At 43.0% G+C, this 18,453-nt stretch overlaps 1 protein-coding gene and 1 pseudogene across 3 annotated transcripts; both read left to right on the forward strand.

The window, feature by feature from the left end:
• Positions 1–1,044: 1,044 nt before the first annotated feature.
• LOC112256662 (KATNB1-like protein 1) lies at positions 1,045–12,505 on the forward strand. Of its 3 annotated transcripts, none has more exons than XM_024430066.2 (10): positions 1,045–1,232; positions 6,507–6,633; positions 6,795–6,832; positions 7,323–7,590; positions 7,716–7,831; positions 7,922–7,972; positions 8,060–8,155; positions 8,236–8,334; positions 8,445–8,538; positions 8,637–12,505. In XM_024430066.2, the coding sequence occupies exons 1-10, from the start codon at positions 1,219–1,221 to the stop codon at positions 8,667–8,669; spliced, it is 936 nt and encodes a 311-aa protein (XP_024285834.1). In that variant the 5' UTR covers positions 1,045–1,218; the 3' UTR covers positions 8,670–12,505. The 3 variants fall into 3 exon arrangements, with proteins under 3 accessions (XP_024285834.1, XP_024285833.1, XP_042181335.1); XM_024430065.2 differs by lacking the exon at positions 1,045–1,232 and adding an exon at positions 5,703–5,862; XM_042325401.1 differs by lacking the exon at positions 1,045–1,232 and adding an exon at positions 6,215–6,335.
• Positions 12,506–13,286: 781 nt separating this feature from the next.
• LOC112257137 lies at positions 13,287–18,220 on the forward strand (annotated as a pseudogene).
• Positions 18,221–18,453: the final 233 nt, after the last annotated feature.

Consider the following 18,453-nt stretch of genomic DNA (forward strand, 5'->3'; position numbering starts at 1 on the left):
TCACATTGTCCACACACACCAATATAGTCGTGAAGAAGGCACGACAATGCCTCTTCCCTCTTAGGAGGCTGAAAAGATTTGGCATGGGCCCTCAGATCCTCAAAACGTTCTACAACTACACCATTGACAGCATCTTGACTGGCTGCATCACCGCTTGGTATGGCAACTGCTTGGCATCCGACCACAAGGCACTACAGATGGTAGTGTGTACGGCCCAGTACATCACAGGGGCCGAGCTCCCTGTCATCCAGGACCTCTATATCAGGCAGTGTCAAAGACTTCAGCCACCCAAGTCATGGACTGTTCTCTCTGCTACCACACGGCAAGTGGCACTGATGCAGCAAGTCTGGAACCAACAGGACCCTAAACAGCTTCTACACCGAAGCCATAAGACTACTAAATAGTTAACCAAATAGCTACCCAGACTATCTGCATTGACCTTCTTTGCAACTCTTTTGACTCGTCACATATGCTACTGTTATTGTTTAGTATTTATCCGGGTGCCTGATCACTGTACCCCTACCTATATGAATATCTACCTCAATTACCTCGTACCCCTGCACATCAACTCAGTACTAGTACCCTGTGTATATAGCCAAGTTATAGTTACTCGTTATGCATTTATTCCTTGTGTTATTATTTTTCTCTCTCTATTGTTGGGAAGGGCTGATAAGTTAGCATTTCACTGTTAGTCTATACCTGTTGTTTACGAAACATGGGACAAATGCAATTTTATTTTATTTGAGCCCAGTAGACTTTGTCTGAGAGTCATTGTGGGGTAAATAGAGTTTCTGTCAGTTGTTTCCATTGGCTTAAACGCAAGATAGGAAACTGATCTGTCTCAGCCAGTGTTTATTTTGGACAAGGATTACTTGTTTAGATGGAGGTGGTTCTTGAACCAGCTCCAGACTTAGAAGCTGAAATAGCTCCCATATGTTCCAATGGCACAGTGGAGTTGACGAAAGTGTTTTCTACAGTGGAAAAGCTGTGGTTGCTCCACTCTGACCAAAAAGTTGTTTTTCTGAGATTCTACCCCTGCCTCACAGTACAGTAGCACATTATGGATACCAAGTCTGGGGAGGTCTGGCAGTCTGTCTCACCAAAATGAAATGCAGAATGTACTGAGTTTTTACCCAAACCATGTAATAATAGCATTGATTAGATGTGACCTGTACGGAATGCACCAAAATATGTACCAGGAGCGAAAAGCATTGGCTAATGGGGAGCAGAAAGTAAGTAGACTTCAACCATGTTGACTCACTGTTTATGAAGATTTCGTAATACTGTCAGTTTTTATCATCAGTTTAACACTGAATGACTGGTGCCTGTGTGTGTGTGGGTGTGTGTGGGTGTGAGAAAGTGAGAGAGCGAGAGCGAGAGAGAGAGGAGTAAATAAGTAGATAGGGTCAAGTTCAGGTCCTACTCACTATGCAGCCTCGTGGTTCCCAGGACAGGTCATATAGGGCACGTAGACAGCTATGGACTGGATCTGACGCATGAACTCATCTCCAATCCTACCGTTGCCCTGAAAAAGTTTGATTTAGTCATTTACCACAGCATAATACACAGTATTAGTGCTAATGAAGTCTGAAATAATAACGCTGACAGAATAAATGTAAAAAGCACATTCAATTATCTAAAGCTAAAGTACTGTAAATCTTTCCAGACAACTTTAGGAATGTTCCATTTGCATACCAAACAAAACCCCAATGAAACCAGAACTGTTAATTTCACAAATATTCTAATGGTGGCAATTGAGCTTATGTACACATTGCGGTGGATGGCATGGCCATCTTCTGATTTTCAGTGGCCATTGCCCTTAATGAGCTTTCAGACAGAATTTCTATTTCTGTTTTTCTATTTATAATATCAAGGAAGCCGCGGAACAGAGTTAGACATTCCAGTTCAAACTCAGCATGAATTTGCAGTTATTAATTTTTGAGGTTGTCTGCTCATTAATGTCCAGCATTTTTCTCCATGTTTGAGAAAAGTATAAAATGAGCCAACTTTGCTTTTTAATTTCAGGGAAACAGCAGCCGCTGATGTATACCACTGGGGATTAATACCCATTTATGTCATAGTAATTATGAAGTGGTCTAGGCTCATGACGACAGAGCCCACTTTTACATCTTACCCTGAGGATACCATAAGCTTTGAGTGTGCCCCTGTATGCCATAGTTTAACTTCATGAAAATCCCATGAGAAAGTGCTTAGTATAAATGGTATGTGTATCATTCTACCAACTGACCAGTGATGGACAAGCGTGTACAGAAAACAAAAATATTTAGAAATGTTACCTCATGCATGTCATATGCAAAGTCCCCTAGAAAACAAAAAAGCACATATTCGTCATGCTTTGCACAATTTTTCCAAAGCGTGCTCCATATTTCACCTATGAGGTTTCAGGTAAGACCCAAGTGCAGACTGTGTTGAAGTAACAATAGTTATTGCAACAACAGGGGCAGGCAAACGACAGTTCAAGGCAGGCAGGGGTTGATAATCCAGAGTAGTGTGGCCAAGGTACATGACGGCAGGCAGGGTGAGGTCAAGCAGAGGTCGGTAATCCAGAGTAGGGGCAAAAGCACAGGAAAGCAGGCAGGCCCAGAGTCAGGACAGGTAAGGGTCAAAACCAGGATGACGAGAAAAAGAGAGACTAGGGAAAAGCAGGAGCTGAGACAAAATGCTGGTTGACTTGAACAAACAGGAGACAAAGGGCTGTGAGACATGGGTTTAGATCTAGACAGATGAAAAGTAGGAAGTATATGGAGGGTACGGGGCAACAGAGGAGGAACAGCAGACGGGCTATTGATTTCAGGCAGTGGGCATGGCAGAACGGGCTCGATGGCACCAGTAGACCAGTCAATCGAGGGATTGTGTCACTGGAGCCAACAGAATCCCAATACCACAGGAATCTGCAGAGACTCAATTAGGAGGAATTGGATAGTCTCGCTGTGATTCCCTGACACTCGTAGGTTGGGGATGGTATGGTGGGTGACCCGGCCTATAGAGCGCCCGTCCAGTGCTCTAACATCCATGGGAATGGAGAGGGGTTGAGTGGGGATGCCCAGCTTGGATGCCAGGGTAATGTCCATATGACTCATATCGGCCCCCGAGTCGATGAGTATCTGGAGAGACTTGGACTGGTCGCCCCACCACAGTGGCATAGAGAGGGAGGTGAGTAGGGGAAGAAGCACACATTATCCTTAAGACCCACCAGAGTATTCATTCCTACCAATGAGCTAGGTCTCTTGAAGGGACAGGTAGACACATAATGACCGACAGTACTGCAATACAGACAACTCTGGGTGTTAAGTCTGCGTACTCCTTCGGCTGCATCAGCTAGGGGCAAATTGTCAGTCTTCGTAGGCTCTTGGAGGAACTCGGGTAAACTCAGATCCTTTTGGGGATGAAGACACCAGGGACTTCCGGAGTTCATCAGATGCAAGGTGGGATCCTTGAGTGAGCGATTGGGACCGCAATCAGACCTCTTCTCCCTCCTACTTTCCCGTAGCCGACCATCGATCCGGATGGTTAAAGCGATGAATAAGTCGAGATCCATCTGTAGTTCCTTTGCTGCAAGATCGTCCTTTACTTCCTCTGAAAATCCGTGCAGGAACGTGTCAAACAGTTCTTCCAGGTTCCAGGCACCCTCCTGGATGCCTGGAACAAGCACAAGGACAGGTGAAACAGATCAGGGTGTGACACAAAGTTAACCACAATTATACACCACTATGATTGAAGTTATTATGCAACAGCAACATTGATATGCTATTCACTTATGACAATCAGTCGGGAGTTAGCCGCATAACCACTTAGGATGAGATCATAAATGCTGCCGACCTGGGTCTACTACTGCAGTCTGGCCAGAGACTGAGGGTTCTCATTGCCCATGTCTCCATAGATGGAAAACCTGGGACTCCAGCTAGTGCTCTCATTCAGAGCAGTAAAGGAGAACACATCACTCCAGCCAGCCTCACTGCCACAGTGGTACACTGCAGTGAACACAGGAAAGAAAACACTGTTCTATCAATACTATGATGATGACCGAATGTGACAGGCCATAAACATCCATCATGCTAGTTCGGTGAACATGGAACCCTACCATAAGCAGAGGCAGGTCTCAGGGAAGGTGAGTGTGACCCTGTGTATGTGGATCTCCCTCACTTCTGATCCCGTCCATAAAAACATCTGTCGTTCTTCCCCTGAACAAGGCAGTTAACCCACTGTTCCTAGGCCGTCATTGAAAATGAGAATTTGTTCTTAAATAAAGGTAAAATAAATTTTAAAAAGAGTTGCGTTGCTCTTGGCGGTCAGCTCAAACAGTCCCCCTCCACAGGCCGTAATCCATGGTGCTCTCCTCTGTCTCATTGATGGTGGTCCAGGTCATCTCCCTAGAGGCAGGGAGTCCTGGGGAGAAAAGCCCCAAAGTTATCCAGCGAGGGGGCCTGCTGATCAGACTGCTCACCCTGCCAACCTGGATAGAGTTACCTCCCTGGATACTTACTGATCCACTTACGTAAGCTGGGAGAAACTCGCTTAAAAGGCTGGTATTGTTCAATAACTTACAAGTCTGTGCTTTTGATCTCCCTGTTGACAGGATTTGTGAATTAAACATTTGGTTAAACTCACTGGATATGACTTGTTAGTACAGTAGTGCTAATGTAATATACAGTAGTGCTAATGGACTATATAGTAGTGCTAGTGTTACTATAGTAGTGTTAGTGTATTATATAGTAGTTTTAGTGTATTATATAGTAGTTTTAGTGTATTATATAGTAGTGTTAGTGTATTACACAGTGGTGCTAGAGTATTATACAGTAGTGCTAGTGTATTATATAGTAGTGCTAGTGTACTATACAGTAGTGCTAGTGCACTATATAGTATTGCTAGTGTACTATATAGTAGTGCTAGTGTACTATATAGTAGTGCTAGTGTATTATACAGTAGTGCTAGTGTACTATATAGTAGTGCTAGTGTATTATACAGTAGTGCTAGTGTACTATACAGTGGTGCTAGTGTACTATATAGTAGTGCTAGTGTATTATACAGTAGTGCTAGTGTACTATATAGTAGTGCTAGTGTACTATACAGTGGTGCTAGTGTACTATATAGTAGTGCTAGTGTACTATATAGTAGTGCTAGTGTACTATACAGTGGTGCTAGTGTACTTTATAGTAGTGCTAGTGTATTATACAGTAGTGCTAGTGTTTTATACAGTAGTGCTAGAGGACTGCACAATCAGTCAATCAGTCAGTGTGTCTCTGATAAGGAAGTCAGAATCAGTCTACCAAACTGATGAAACAGCAGCCTGTGGAGTCAGCAAATGCAGTGTGGCAAGGCATGATGAGTCAATAAAAGCAGATGTGATTGTTAATGTGTGCTTGTGATTGTTGATTTGTTCTCATTTAAAGGACAATTAATTCGCTTTGAGTTAATATGTTCTTGCATTGGCTTTCTAACTGATGAGAACTGTGTCACTTTGTGATTGCCTCCGTACAAGCAGCCTTAACGTTCTATTAAAATAGTATTTTAGAGTGAAGCAGTGAAAGATCCAATCCACTACGAGAATAGGATGAACCTAAAAGTTACCAAAAATAGATAATTCATTCATTCTGTATTTGAAGCAGTTAATATTTACATTTTGAATTGGACTGCACCAAGCATGTTCAACACTAGGGGGTGCACAACAATAGTCCAGTATTCCTATTGTTCAATGAGTGCATTTATGAATCCCCAACCGTGTCTGGTCATTGTTGAGAAAAGTAACAGGGGCTCCGGTTGGGTTAAGAAACCAAGGCGAACGGATAGCAAAACCAGCATTGTGAGATCAGAAAATCTTAGAACGTCTATCAACACTGACAGGTAGGTGATTGCAGCTATAGCAAGCTATCTATTACAATAGGTTAGCTCGAGGAAGTTTTAGTTATCTAACAAGCAACGTTAATTGAGCTCATCTGTAGCTATCCTTCCACATTCTACTGCTGTCTCGAGCTCGCTTGCTGCAAATGTTTAAACTACAATGCCGGTTTTACTGGCTGATAACTTTAAGAGAGATATGTATCGTGACAATGGTAAACGGACATTAGCTTCCTATGAATCGAAATGTGAAACATAACCAATAGTGGCACCAAACATTGCTCTCCTTTTCTGGCTACGTCATTATTAAAAAATAATAAACAACGTGCCCGCGAGGAATTGTGGGTAAAACACGTTTACCCAGCTGCATGGTGTAGCTAGATATGTATTTACACATTCTTTCCCTATGCAAACATAGGCCCAAAGAAAAACCTGGGAATAATTTTGCCCCTTAATGTATCTCTATGACTTTTTAAAGTGTATGTTCAGTGTGATGTAATTCAGGTTCTCGCTAGGCTGTCAACCCTTCAAACAGTTGTTCTTATACAAACAGCTGTACATTCTCTCTCTGGATATTCCCATTACAGAGCTTTGTGTTTGTGTGAGGAGTTTTGATGTATCTTGATTGCAATGTGTACTTTACCCTCCAGGATATTGATGATGGACTCGGACGAGCCAGAGGAGCATGATAGTGAAGAGGGAGAATATCAAAGCCTTGAAGAGCAGGACATGGTCCAGTACAGAGTATGCTACTCTCATCCAAAGTACACCAAGGAGGTAAGTTTCGGCAGGGAGGGGTTATGATTCTTCTCAATTGCAGTCTATTATATTACTGTAACAACACATTATAGACATTATAGAACTGTATCAGCAATGTTTTGGTAACACCTCCATACAATTCATTGAAATTGATTTTGTAATATGTCTTTACCTTTTAGTTGGATTTCTGTAAAAAGGAAGATGTTAAGAAGAAGAGGTAGGTTTTTGCCATTTCAAAAGTACGGTTTTAAAGGGGCAATCTGCCATTGCTACATTCATCTTTGTATGTATAAATTAATGATACCTATGGATTCTTCAAGAATATAACTTTTTTTTGCCTCATGAGCTTAGTTCAACTATTTTACCCCATCAGAACCAAATATAAGCTTGTCTTACTCCAATGTTTGTAAACAAAGAAAATGTAACAAACACTATATAGCCTCAAAACATGGTTATAACTATAATTTTGATATCATGAAAGGTCAGTCATTGCATCCGTAGCTCTATGAATTTGAGAGTGGTTACATTTCTCCAGCCCCATCCTGCTTTTTACCAAAACAGGGGCGGTGGTATTGTTCAACTGCTGATTGCCACTAATGAAATCTTCAACTGGAACAACGTACACACCTTTTTTCATTGTTTCATATAATTTATGATTGAGTGTAGTATTTCTGAGTATTCAGCCATATTTATGTTTCATACTGTAGATGTCCGGTAGGTCGTTCAGGGAACAACCCTGGGAGACAGAAGCGGGTTGTGTCGTGTAAGAGGAAGACCCACCATCTCAATATCTGTCGAAGGAAGCAGCCAGCCACATGGAAAACGTGTGATGTGGCCAACAAGGAGAACGAAATGGCCTGTGTGCAGGACATGGAAGAGATATTCTATATGGACCCATGGGAGTTTCCACTCACTGCCCCCCATCCTAACAAGACTGATGAGGCTGGTTCAAAAAACAGTGACTACTTCATAGAGGTGTGAAATATCAGTAGTGTATTATATTTGTCTAATGGGTGGGTTGTCTCATTATCTTATCATCGTGATATGCTTGTTGTCACAAATATTTGAATGTATTCCACCACCGCTCTGCTGTTTTTCAGTTATCAAAAGACCACAACACAATGACAGAGGTGCTCTTTGGAAGAAATCTGAGACTGAGTGTAGCTTTGACCCTGTGGCAAAGAAATGTTGGAGAACTGCTTACGTATTTTTTAAGGTACGGTAGAACTTGTCAAGATTGAAATATCTAAGGCTTTATTGACACAAAGTTGTGATTCTATAATAGCACAGCTCTTTTCTCCCTCAGGATCCAAGACACTGGTGTGTTTGTTGATTTTCTTCCACTGATAACAAAAAGGTACATTTCTCCTTTTATTTTTAGGGGTAAAAAGCAATGATTACAGTTGAAGTTTCATGACATTTATTTTCTATCTTTCACCGATAGCCTTGATGGTGAGTCAGAGTCACCCAGCGTTTCCATTGGCTGTTGTGTTGACCTTTTCCCCCTAGTGAAAAAGGTCCTCACTACTCCATATGAAGAGTGAGTACCACCGTTAATGACACACTTTTCATTACAAATTCTTGAAAATCCAACTAAACTAATCCCATGTGGTCTTGCAGGCACCTGGTAGCTGGTTTACGATTGGTACAGTCAGTATTAAGACATTGGTGGCCAGAGCTCTCAGCAAGTGGAGGAACTGACACGCAATCTATGGATGGGTATGTTTACTTAACATGCTGACTGGAAGCTATGGAGATGTGTAATTCTTTGTGGTGCAGGCACGCCCCATGTGTAACTAAAACCTCTCTGTTTTTCATGATCATTGCAGAAATATCCAAGTGTTCAAACAGCAGCTAAAGGAGTTTTGGAACCAGGAGCCTGATTTGAGTTCAGTTCCGGGAAGTGCAGGTGAAATAGCAAAGGTGGGTTCTAATTTACGGTACATGGTCATTTGAATATATCTAAGACAAGTGCAAATAGTGTTTGTGAAATTTCTGTCATCTTTGTTCTTGTTTTCTAGGTTATAGACTATTACCTGTTACAATTGCCCTGATCGCAATGGTGGCCCAAGCCAAGCTCCAGTCTAGTCCTGATGACATGTCGTTGGAGAGTTGGAAACCACATAAGAACACAATAGACTTGTGACACAATGATCTGTACTCCTTGACTTTTGATGTGTGCAAAAGCATTACCAAATTAATTTGAGGGCTCCTAAACAGTGCCCAAAGAGTGCCTGCTGTAGAGTGCCAGAGAGCACAGAATTTTAATTACAATTTGAGATGACCAACCCTTGTCCACAATTGCTAACATGACTTAACCTCACTAAATTTCAATGGTATGAAATTAATCCAAAGGATGAAAGTGTGTGCAATTGATTGGTTACAGTAGAGAACAAATTGAAGTTGTGTTGGATGAATTAAAATGGTACTTGAAATTGTTTTATTGTAAATTCATTTTTTTTTTTATAAATGAAAATGCCAGTAAGGTTATGTGACACCGTTGTGTTCAGCCAGGCAGTCGTGTTTTAGAGTGGAATGGTTGGCTGTTGGTTGATGGAGTCGGAGAGAAAGGGTAGAGAGAGGGGGTACACTGAGTGGTGAGAGAGAAGAGGTGAGTCTCAGTGGGAGCATGTGTTGGTCAGTGCCGACAGCTCCAGAGTGACTGCCAGCCGGGCAGCAGTACAGCACAATTAGTTATTAGCAACCGCCACTGCCCCGAAAGCAAAGCTGAAGTTTTCATGTATTTTTAGTCAGGCTATACTGAAATACTCAAGCCCTAGTTAGAGCCGATAACTAGGACTGAGAGTATAACTACGTTTTTATTTGTCAGGTCACATGGTTAGGAAAGATTACTTCCCCTATTCATAAGGTACTTGTATGTGTTGTCTTAGTGCAGAGGTACTCCAAAATAATGAAGAAATGTGTTTCAATTGTGAGAGCAAAATTGCAAGATTACGTTATAATACTTGTATTGCATCAAATGGTTGTTTTATTCAACAGATTAGAGTATTCTTAACTATTGTGTCTGTGTTCTGCTGAGGATGGGCCTCTGGGAGATAACACTGACAGGAGATCTACGATGTCTTTTGGGTGATAAAACCTAAAGAGCGTTCCAGAGTATGAGTTAATGTTTCTGTTCTATACCGTACGGGGGGGGGGGTGGTTCCAGTTTGGAGTCGGAGGGCCAGACACTGGTCTATACAATGATAACTGTTGAAAAGCCATTTGGATAATGTATTTAAGGTCATTTGTAATACTGATTTCAAGGTAATTTGTAATATTGATAATTATGATATTTGTGATTTGGAAGAAGGAGAGGGCATTGCCTTTGACTAAGTCTATTTTCCTATGACCATATGGGTACAATTATTTTTCTTTATGGAGTTCTTAAGAGTAAAGGTTTTAATTTGATTTTGTTTTTTAAATTTTTGTTTTATTTTTTTGACCAGTAGTGTTTTTGTTTTTACACATTACTCTCATGGAGAGTAATGTGTTAAAAATGGGGAGGGTACAGTCCTCTGAAGTTTTGGATTGAAGTTTACACACTTTGAGTGATGTGTAGGAGTGTATGGAGTGATATGTGAAGGAGTGTATTGTTGTGTTGTTTGTTCTGTTCCCAATGGGTTATAGGTCTAACGTCCTGATCCTGTGGCTCTGCAATGAAGTTGACAGTGTGATAGGGAGTATAAGCCAATTTGAAAGAATAGTTTCAATAGAATGTGTTGTTATTCGCTTTGACATATGTTTAGACATTTGTATTAAGAATAATTGGTAAAAGTAATCATTTATCATATAGTTAATGAACGGAACTAAACTGTTGTTCTGATCTGTCCTCTCGAGGCTATCATGAAAAGTGACATCAGACGGTATCTTAATGCATGGAAGAGATAATTGGACCGAACAGTGTGTACCTCAAAACCCCCTCTAACTGGCTGAAGAAGAGTGACAAAGGCGTTCAATACGACCCTGTCTGCACCACTTCTACTGAGAGAAATGAGTCCGAGCCAGCAACCGGTGTACAGCATCCAATCTAAGCTATCAACTGCTTTTATCTCATGTCTTTTCTCAGGAGTGTGAGAGGAGTCCACATGGAGTGAGCATGGGGAGAGATCTGTTCTAAACTTCTCTTGTGTTGCTGGTATACTGGTTGAGGAATGGACAAGACATAATGGGTGGTAAAGGTGATGGCGGCTCAGGTGAGACATTGAAATTGGGACATTATCACGGCCATCCACTTTGAACTGTAAAGCTATCTGAAGAAGCCGAAAAGGACGCCAGAAGAATCAGTGCCTGAAGGAGGGCGTTTGTCAACTGCCCAAAATTGTTTTAGACTTTTGGGATATCAGGTTGATTGTAGAGGTCTACAATACATAAAATTATAGTAATTTACATTAAGAATGCATTGAGATACTGATCTGTATTATAATCGTGATACACACATTTAATAGTAGAATTATGGGATAATTATACTGGATGTTAATTTAAATGTACATTCTGCCAATGTTGATGTGTGTTAAATTGAGTTTTTTTTACTTTGAGTGTTAGGACCAATTTGAATCACTGAGCAATGTCATTCAAGATTTGGGTTGGATAATTATTTTATTTATTTATTATGATTTGGAAACTGAATGATTTTTAAAACGGAAGGATTGATTTGAGTTTAGTATGTTAATAACTATATGAGTGAAGCCATGAATGTATTAGGGATTGATTGTTTTGATTGTTGTTATGAACTAAAGATGTTGACACTATTCTAAGCATGCCCTGGTGAATGGAGAGGCTGAACTCTCATCTGGAGAGGAAACTGATCCTAATCTATTTGCTCTATAGGCATTGCCTTATAAATAGTGGAATCATGATGCTTGTCTTGGGTCATGTTCATTAGGCACCAATGGAATACATTTTACTTTAACTAGGAGTCACTACCTGGATTTGTCCAACAAGGTATGCTAATTTTAGTTTCTGGGATGGAAATAATCATTTCCACCATACCATGCTGATCCATTGGAGTGTGATAGATAACTAAAGCTTATTTTATTAAACTCCATTGTTGCATGCACTGCATTATGCATTAAACATGTGCTTTTCACTGTCTATGAAGATATAGCTTTGAAACTCATAAACTGTATGCATTTTTTGTTTTTCTTCAGACAAATTGCTAGAATGCTTTGAAAATGTGTTGGTGGTTGAAATAGGAGACCGTGCTGAGTTTCTTGGAAGGAGGCTGAGCCAGTGCTACAGCAGCCGGTCATGTGCAGGAACCCATGCAATGAGTTATTGCTTTTATGCTTCTTGGTTTATGTAGAATACACTGTATATACATTTTTGACATGAATGAATGTTCTTAAATCTTGTAATTTTCTTTTAAGTTGAGAGGACTCTTGAAATGGGGGAATGTGAGAGCAAAATTGCAAGATTACGTTATAATACTTTTATTGCATCAAATGGTTGTTTCATTCAACAGAATACACTCTTCTTAACAGTTGTATATGTGTTCTACTGAGGATGGGCCTCTGGGAGATCAAACTGACACGAGATTTACGATGTCTTTTGGGTGATAAAACCTAAAGAGCATTCCAGGGCATGGATTCATGTTTCTGTTCTATACCGTATCAGGGAGTGATGGTTCCAGTTTGGAGTCGCAGGGCCAGACACTGGTCTATACAATCAAAACTGTTGACACCGCAGATACATTCTGCTATGTATTATAGGTATCTTTCATACAAATCTTAACCTTTGGCCCCAAGGTTGAAAGGGGTGTATCTTGGCTATAAAATACATTTTTTTACTTTTGTCTCGGGGCTCTCAAGGAATCATCAGAGACGGTGATTCGTCGACCAGCCATCGCTATTTCAAAGCTCTCCCTAATAAAGATTCAGTTTAAGTTTAACTCTGTCTTGTGTGATACGTTTGTCTCTTCTCATTTGATAATACAGAAATTAACCACCACACAATTTACTGTATATTTAATCATCATGAAGATAAGTTGCTTAGGCCTTATCATTATGGTGCTTTGTTTAGGCCTTATCATTATGGTGCTTTGTTTAGGCCTTATCATTATGGTGCTTTGTTTAGGCCTTATCATTATGGTGCTTTGTTTAGGCCTTATCATTATGGTGCTTTGTTTAGGCCTTATCATTATGGTGCTTTGTTTAGGCCTTATCATTATGGTGCTTCGTTTAGGACTTTATAGTTGAAGATCATCTATCTTTGTAATTAGTTTTTAAAATCACAAATAGCTTTAAAATACCTCTTTGCATAACAAGGTGAAACAGGAGGTGTGGGGATGGGGAAACAAATGTACGGTATGCGTGTGATTGATAGTCAATTTTAAAAGATGTTTTGTTTGATGTTCCACTTGATCAACTAAAACAAACTGACATTGCAACACCAAGACTAAGGTTGCAATCTCTACTTCCCAAGAGTGGAGGAAGTGTTTGGAAGGTGAGATATAAATCCCACTTGACACAGATAAGTGAAGGCTGGCTTTAACCCTTGGTGTTTCCTATTGTGACATGAAGGAAGCTTAGGCTGAAGTCCAGTCGTGACTGGCCTGTAGAGGCTGTGTGGAAAGGACTGCACCTCCGTGGACTCTGGGTCTATGGTTGGCAGCCTGATTAGCCTTGTTTGCTCTCTCTCTCTACCCTTCTCTCTCTGTTTAGTGCTATCAAAGTACAGTTGACTGTATGTTTGACAGCTTATAGTCACAGAGCTCAGCACACACAGGCAGTGGTGCAGTAACAGTGAAGGTAACAGTTTAGTAAGTTTCATTGTTACTAAAGTAGGATTTCTAGTCATTGTATACAGTGGACTGTTGTGCTATGAACTGTGACAGGAGTAGAATTACACATTTTTTGTCCATGTATGAAAATGGATAATTATCTCTTGAATGGGTGTAGTAAAATTGTTTGAGAAATGATGCATTGCCACTCGGTGAATCCACATGTCTGTTCACCATGAAGGAACATCCAGTTAGAAGAGTTTTGGGACATGGACAGTGGCATTAGCAGCAGCACTGGTGATACGTCTGATGGGAGTACACACTGAATCCCTGCTAGCTGAAAGGACACGTCTCCTGGCCTCTGAAGAGCACAAGGTGGTCCTCAACCAGGGAATTAATGGTATGGACATTCATGTAATGTCATTACTAACAAAATGTAGAGATGGATTCTACAGTAAAACGTGTGGCTGTATCTGTAGCAGACTTGGGTTCAAATATGTGTATTTGAATATTTTCAAATAATGCGGCCTAAATCAACTACAGCTATTGGAAGTATTTGAATGTACTTGTAATGTGTCTGTGTGTAACTGGTGTAGATGAGTCAGGCGCAGGACAGCAGATATGAGTAATGTACGCAATTTAACTGAACAATAATCACATTACACGTCAAATAATCCAAGGCCACAATAACGGACCGCAATACAATAATCACTCACAAACATAGGGGAACAGAGGGTTAAATAATGAACAAGTAATTGGGGAATTGAAACCAGGTGTGTAAGACAAGGACAAAACAAATGGAAAATGAAAAGTGGATCGGCGATGGCTAGAAGGCCGGTGACGACGATCGCTGAATGCCGCCCGAACAAGGAGAGGGACTGACTTCGGCGGAAGCCGTGACAGTACTTTCAAAAATGTTCTATAAAAAGCCTAATATTTGAAAATATTTTCAAGTACTTACTTCCAAATATACCGAACAGACCTGGGTTTAAATGCATGGGAGTATTCATGTGTAAAATGTGTAGAATATTATTTAAATTATTCACAACTGTAATGGAAGTATTGACTCTGGGGTGTGAAGACTTACGCAATCAAGACATCTTTGTTATTTTATTGTTGTAACGGAATTCTTCCATTGAAGGAGAGGCGGACCAATATGCAGCGTGGTTGAAGTTCATGGTTTTTTAATAAGAAAAACTATACATGAACAAACTACAAAACAATAAATGTGGAAACCCGAAACCAGTCCCGTGTGGTACAAACACTGACACAGGAGACAATCACCCACAAACCCCAACACCAAACAGGCTACCTAAATATGATTCCCAATCAGAGACAATGACTAACACCTGCCTCTGATTGAGAACCATATCAGGCCAAACACAGAAACAGACAAACTAGACACACAACATAGAATGCCCACTCAGATCACACCCTGACCAAACAAAACATAGAAACATACACAGCAAACTATGGTCAGGGTGTGACAGTACCCCCCCCCCCCAAGGTGCAGACTCCGGCAGCAAAACCTGAACCTAATTGGGGAGGGTCTGGGTGGGCATCTGTCCGCGGTGGCGGCTCTGGTGCTGGACGTGGCCCCCACGTCACCATAGTCTTAGTCCGCCCCATTGTCCGCTTCCGTGGCCTCCTAACAACGGCGGCGACCCTTCTAAATGAACCCACTGGACAGAGGGGCAGCTCGGGACAGAGGGGCGGGGGCTCCGGCGCCTCTGGGCTGAGGGGCTCTGGCCGCTCCATGCTGACTGGCTCTGGCCGCTCCATGCAGACTGGCGGCTCTGGCCGCTCCATGCAGACTGGCGGCTCTGGCCGCTCCATGCAGACTGGCGGCTCTGGCCGCTCCATGCAGACTGGCGGCTCTGGCCGCTCCATGCTGACTGGCGGCTCTGGCCGCTCCATGCTGACTGGCGGCTCTGGCCGCTCAATGCAGACTGGCGGCTCTGGCCGCTCCATGCAGACTGGCGGCTCTGGCCGCTCCATGCAGACTGGCGGCTCTGGCCGCTCCATGCAGACTGGCGGCTCTGGCCGCTCCATGCTGACTGGCGGCTCTGGCCGCTCCATGCTGACTGGCGGCTCTGGCCGCTCAATGCAGACTGGCGGCTCTGGCCGCTCCATGCAGACTGGCGGCTATGGCCGCTCCATGCAGACTGGCGGCTCTGGCCGCTCCATGCAGACTGGCAGCTCTGGCCGCTCCATGCAGACTGGCAGCTCTGGCAGCGCTGGACAGGCGGGAGACTCCGGCAGCGCTGTAGAGGAGGAAGGCTCTGGCAGCGCGGAACAGGCGGGAGACTCCTGCAGCGCTGGAGAGGAGGAAGGCTCTGGCAGCGCTGGACAGGCGGGAGACTCTGGCAGCGCTGGAGAGGAGGAAGGCTCCGGCAGCACTGGACAGGCGGGAGCACCTGTAGGGATGAGACGGAGAGACAGCCTGGTGCGGGGGGCTGCCACTGGAGGGCTGGTGCGTGGAGGTGGTACCGGATAGACCGGACCGTGCAGGCACACTGGAGCTCTTGAGCACCGAGCCTGCCCAACCTTACCTGGTTGAATGCTCCCGGTCGCCCTGCCAGTGAGGCGAGGTGGAATATCCCGCACTGGGCTATGCAGGTGAACTGGGGACACCATGCGCAAGGCTGGTGCCATGTAAGCCGGCCCAAGGAGACGCACTGGAGACCAGATGCGTAGAGCCGGCTTCATGGCACTTGGCTCAATGCCCACTCTAGCCCGGCCGATACACGGAGCTGGAATGTACCGCACTGGGCTATGCACCTGCACTGGGGACACCGTGCGCTCCAAAGCATAACACGGTGCCTGCCCGGTCTCTCTAGCCCCCCGGTAAGCACAGGAAGTTGGCGCAGGTCTCCTACCTGGCTTCGAAAATAATTCCATCCTTTAATTGTCCATCCTTTAATCTTTCTTGTTTAGATTTACCTTAAAGGCAGCAACATGTGAAGACTGTGCAAGGGGTGAATAGACTTTCACTAGGCACTGTATAGCATTTTGCAACAAAAAAATATTTTAATACACATCTTAAATCTATGAATAAAGCACCTGAACAGTACTATTTTACACTCACACAAGAAGGCAATCATAAGCAATAATTTCTGATGAAAAAACACCAATATAAAAAATGTATGTATATAGCGTTTTGGAACTGTGTATTTCCAAATACATTCCTAAAAATAATTAAAAATAATAATCAAAATACTTACTTCCAAATACCTTAAATAGTCTGATCTGTAGCTGTCATGTATCATTTCAGGGGGATTTAATTTGGCCTTTAAATGGTATTGATTGAGAAGGGCTTTACTTCTCTGATGATGTAGAATGAGAAGCCCAACTGTATGTTTGGGCTATGTGTGGTAATTTTAAGTCTCATATCTTTGCTGATAGACAAACAAGTTTGTTTTGAGTCTCCATTATTCTGGAGGTAGTTCAAATGCCAAAGTCTAGACCGAATGACTTATTGACCCTTCTGCATCATCCTTTCTATACACTTGTTACACGTTTCACATTTGTTATCTGCTAATAAGAGCATTAGTGTATCGTTGTGACACACTTTTGTCATACTAAACAGCTGAGAAATGATGTTAGAGCATCAATGTTTGATGAACACGTTGAAATCCCATGTGTGTTGGAACTGCCAACATCCATAAGGATTAGTCCATCGCTGAAAAGACAGGGAGTGGCAGGTTCAATGGATACTTTGGGATTTTGTCAATGAAGCCCCTTATCTACTTCCTCAGAGTCAGATGAACTGGTGGATACAATTTTTATGTCTCTGAGTCTTCATCTTGTATGACGAAAGTTATAGGTAGTTTCCCGTGCCAATGCAAATTAGGATTAGCGCAATGTCTGGAAGTCTATGGTATCGACTAGCATGCTAGCAGTTGCCATAGACTTCCAGTCATTGCGCCAACACTAGTTAGCAACTTCCTTCAAACTGCATGCAGAGACATACAAATCCACCAGTTCATCTGAGTCTGGGGAAGTAGATAATTTAATTCCCCCCCCAAAAAAAAAAAAGCAATCCAGATTATCTGCTTTGATTTACTCAGCTTGACCTCATGTTACCCATCAACTCTTTGTGTGATCTAAGTACTGTGGGTGTTAATTCAGTTTGTTGCTATTTCACCCTGCAGAGTACCCCAGATACTGTTATGAGATGTTGATGGGTTCAGGGGTTCAGGCCAGAGATGGAGTGTACCTGATTAAGCCTGGTGATTACCCCATCCTGGCCTACTGCGTGGACTTCAACTGCACCTGTATCGAATACAAGCAGGGTTCCTGACTGGTGACCACTGGCTGGGGAATGAACTCCTCCACCACCTCTCCCAAGGGCCTGGACGCTACAAGCTATGTGTCAAGCTAGTGAACAAAGATTGCCATCACCAAGATGGGCGAGTATGTCCTTTTATGGTGGAGGAAGAGCGGTTTGGGCTCAGGCATCTTGGTCTGTTCCAGGGCTCTGCCTTAGACACTCTCACCCAAGACACAGAGAACTAGAGGTTTACCACCATGGACCGAGACAACGACAACTACTTCCAGAACTGTGCAGAACTGAAGTTTTGGGGTGTGGCGGGAGGGGGCTGGAGGTACGACGCCTGTGCTGGAGCCAACCTAAACCGCAGGAACGTCATCTACTGGCAGAAGGACTGCAACAAGGAGCACCCGTGTAAGTATGCCTGGATGATGGTAAAACCCTCGGACACAGTGATGGTGGTCCGCACTGGGGACTGTACGAAGGATGAACTGTGAGTGTTGTTTGGAGATTAGGTTGATCAATACCATAGATTTCACGCCCTGATCTGTTTCACCTGTCCTTGTGCTTGTCTCCACCCCACTCCAGGTGTCGCCCGTCTTCCCCATTATCCCCTGTGTTTTCTGTCTGTCTGATGCCAGTTCGTCTTGTTTGTTCAAGCCTACCAGAGGTTTGTCTCAGCTCCTGTTTTTTCATAGTCTCTCTTTTTCTCGTCCTCCTGGTTTTTGACCATTGCCTGTCCTGACCCTGTACCTGACCACTGCCCGTCTCTGACCCTGAGCCTGCCTGCCGTCCTGTACCTTGGCCTCTGCTCTAGATTATCGACCGCTGCCTGCCCCTGTGG

This window comes from Oncorhynchus tshawytscha, linkage group LG08 (assembly GCF_018296145.1).
Source record: "Oncorhynchus tshawytscha isolate Ot180627B linkage group LG08, Otsh_v2.0, whole genome shotgun sequence".
In the NCBI taxonomy this organism is placed as follows: Eukaryota; Metazoa; Chordata; class Actinopteri; order Salmoniformes; family Salmonidae; genus Oncorhynchus; species Oncorhynchus tshawytscha.

Excerpts from the sequence above, each read along its gene's own strand:
- LOC112256662 (XM_024430065.2), top strand. The coding sequence starts at position 5,714 with ATGAGTGCATTTATGAATCCCCAACCGTGTCTGGTCATTGTTGAGAAA. Across the intron at positions 5,863-6,506 it reads ACGTCTATCAACACTGACAG|GATATTGATGATGGACTCGG; the intron begins GTAGGTGATTGC and ends TTTACCCTCCAG. Across the intron at positions 6,634-6,794 it reads ATCCAAAGTACACCAAGGAG|TTGGATTTCTGTAAAAAGGA; the intron begins GTAAGTTTCGGC and ends TTTACCTTTTAG.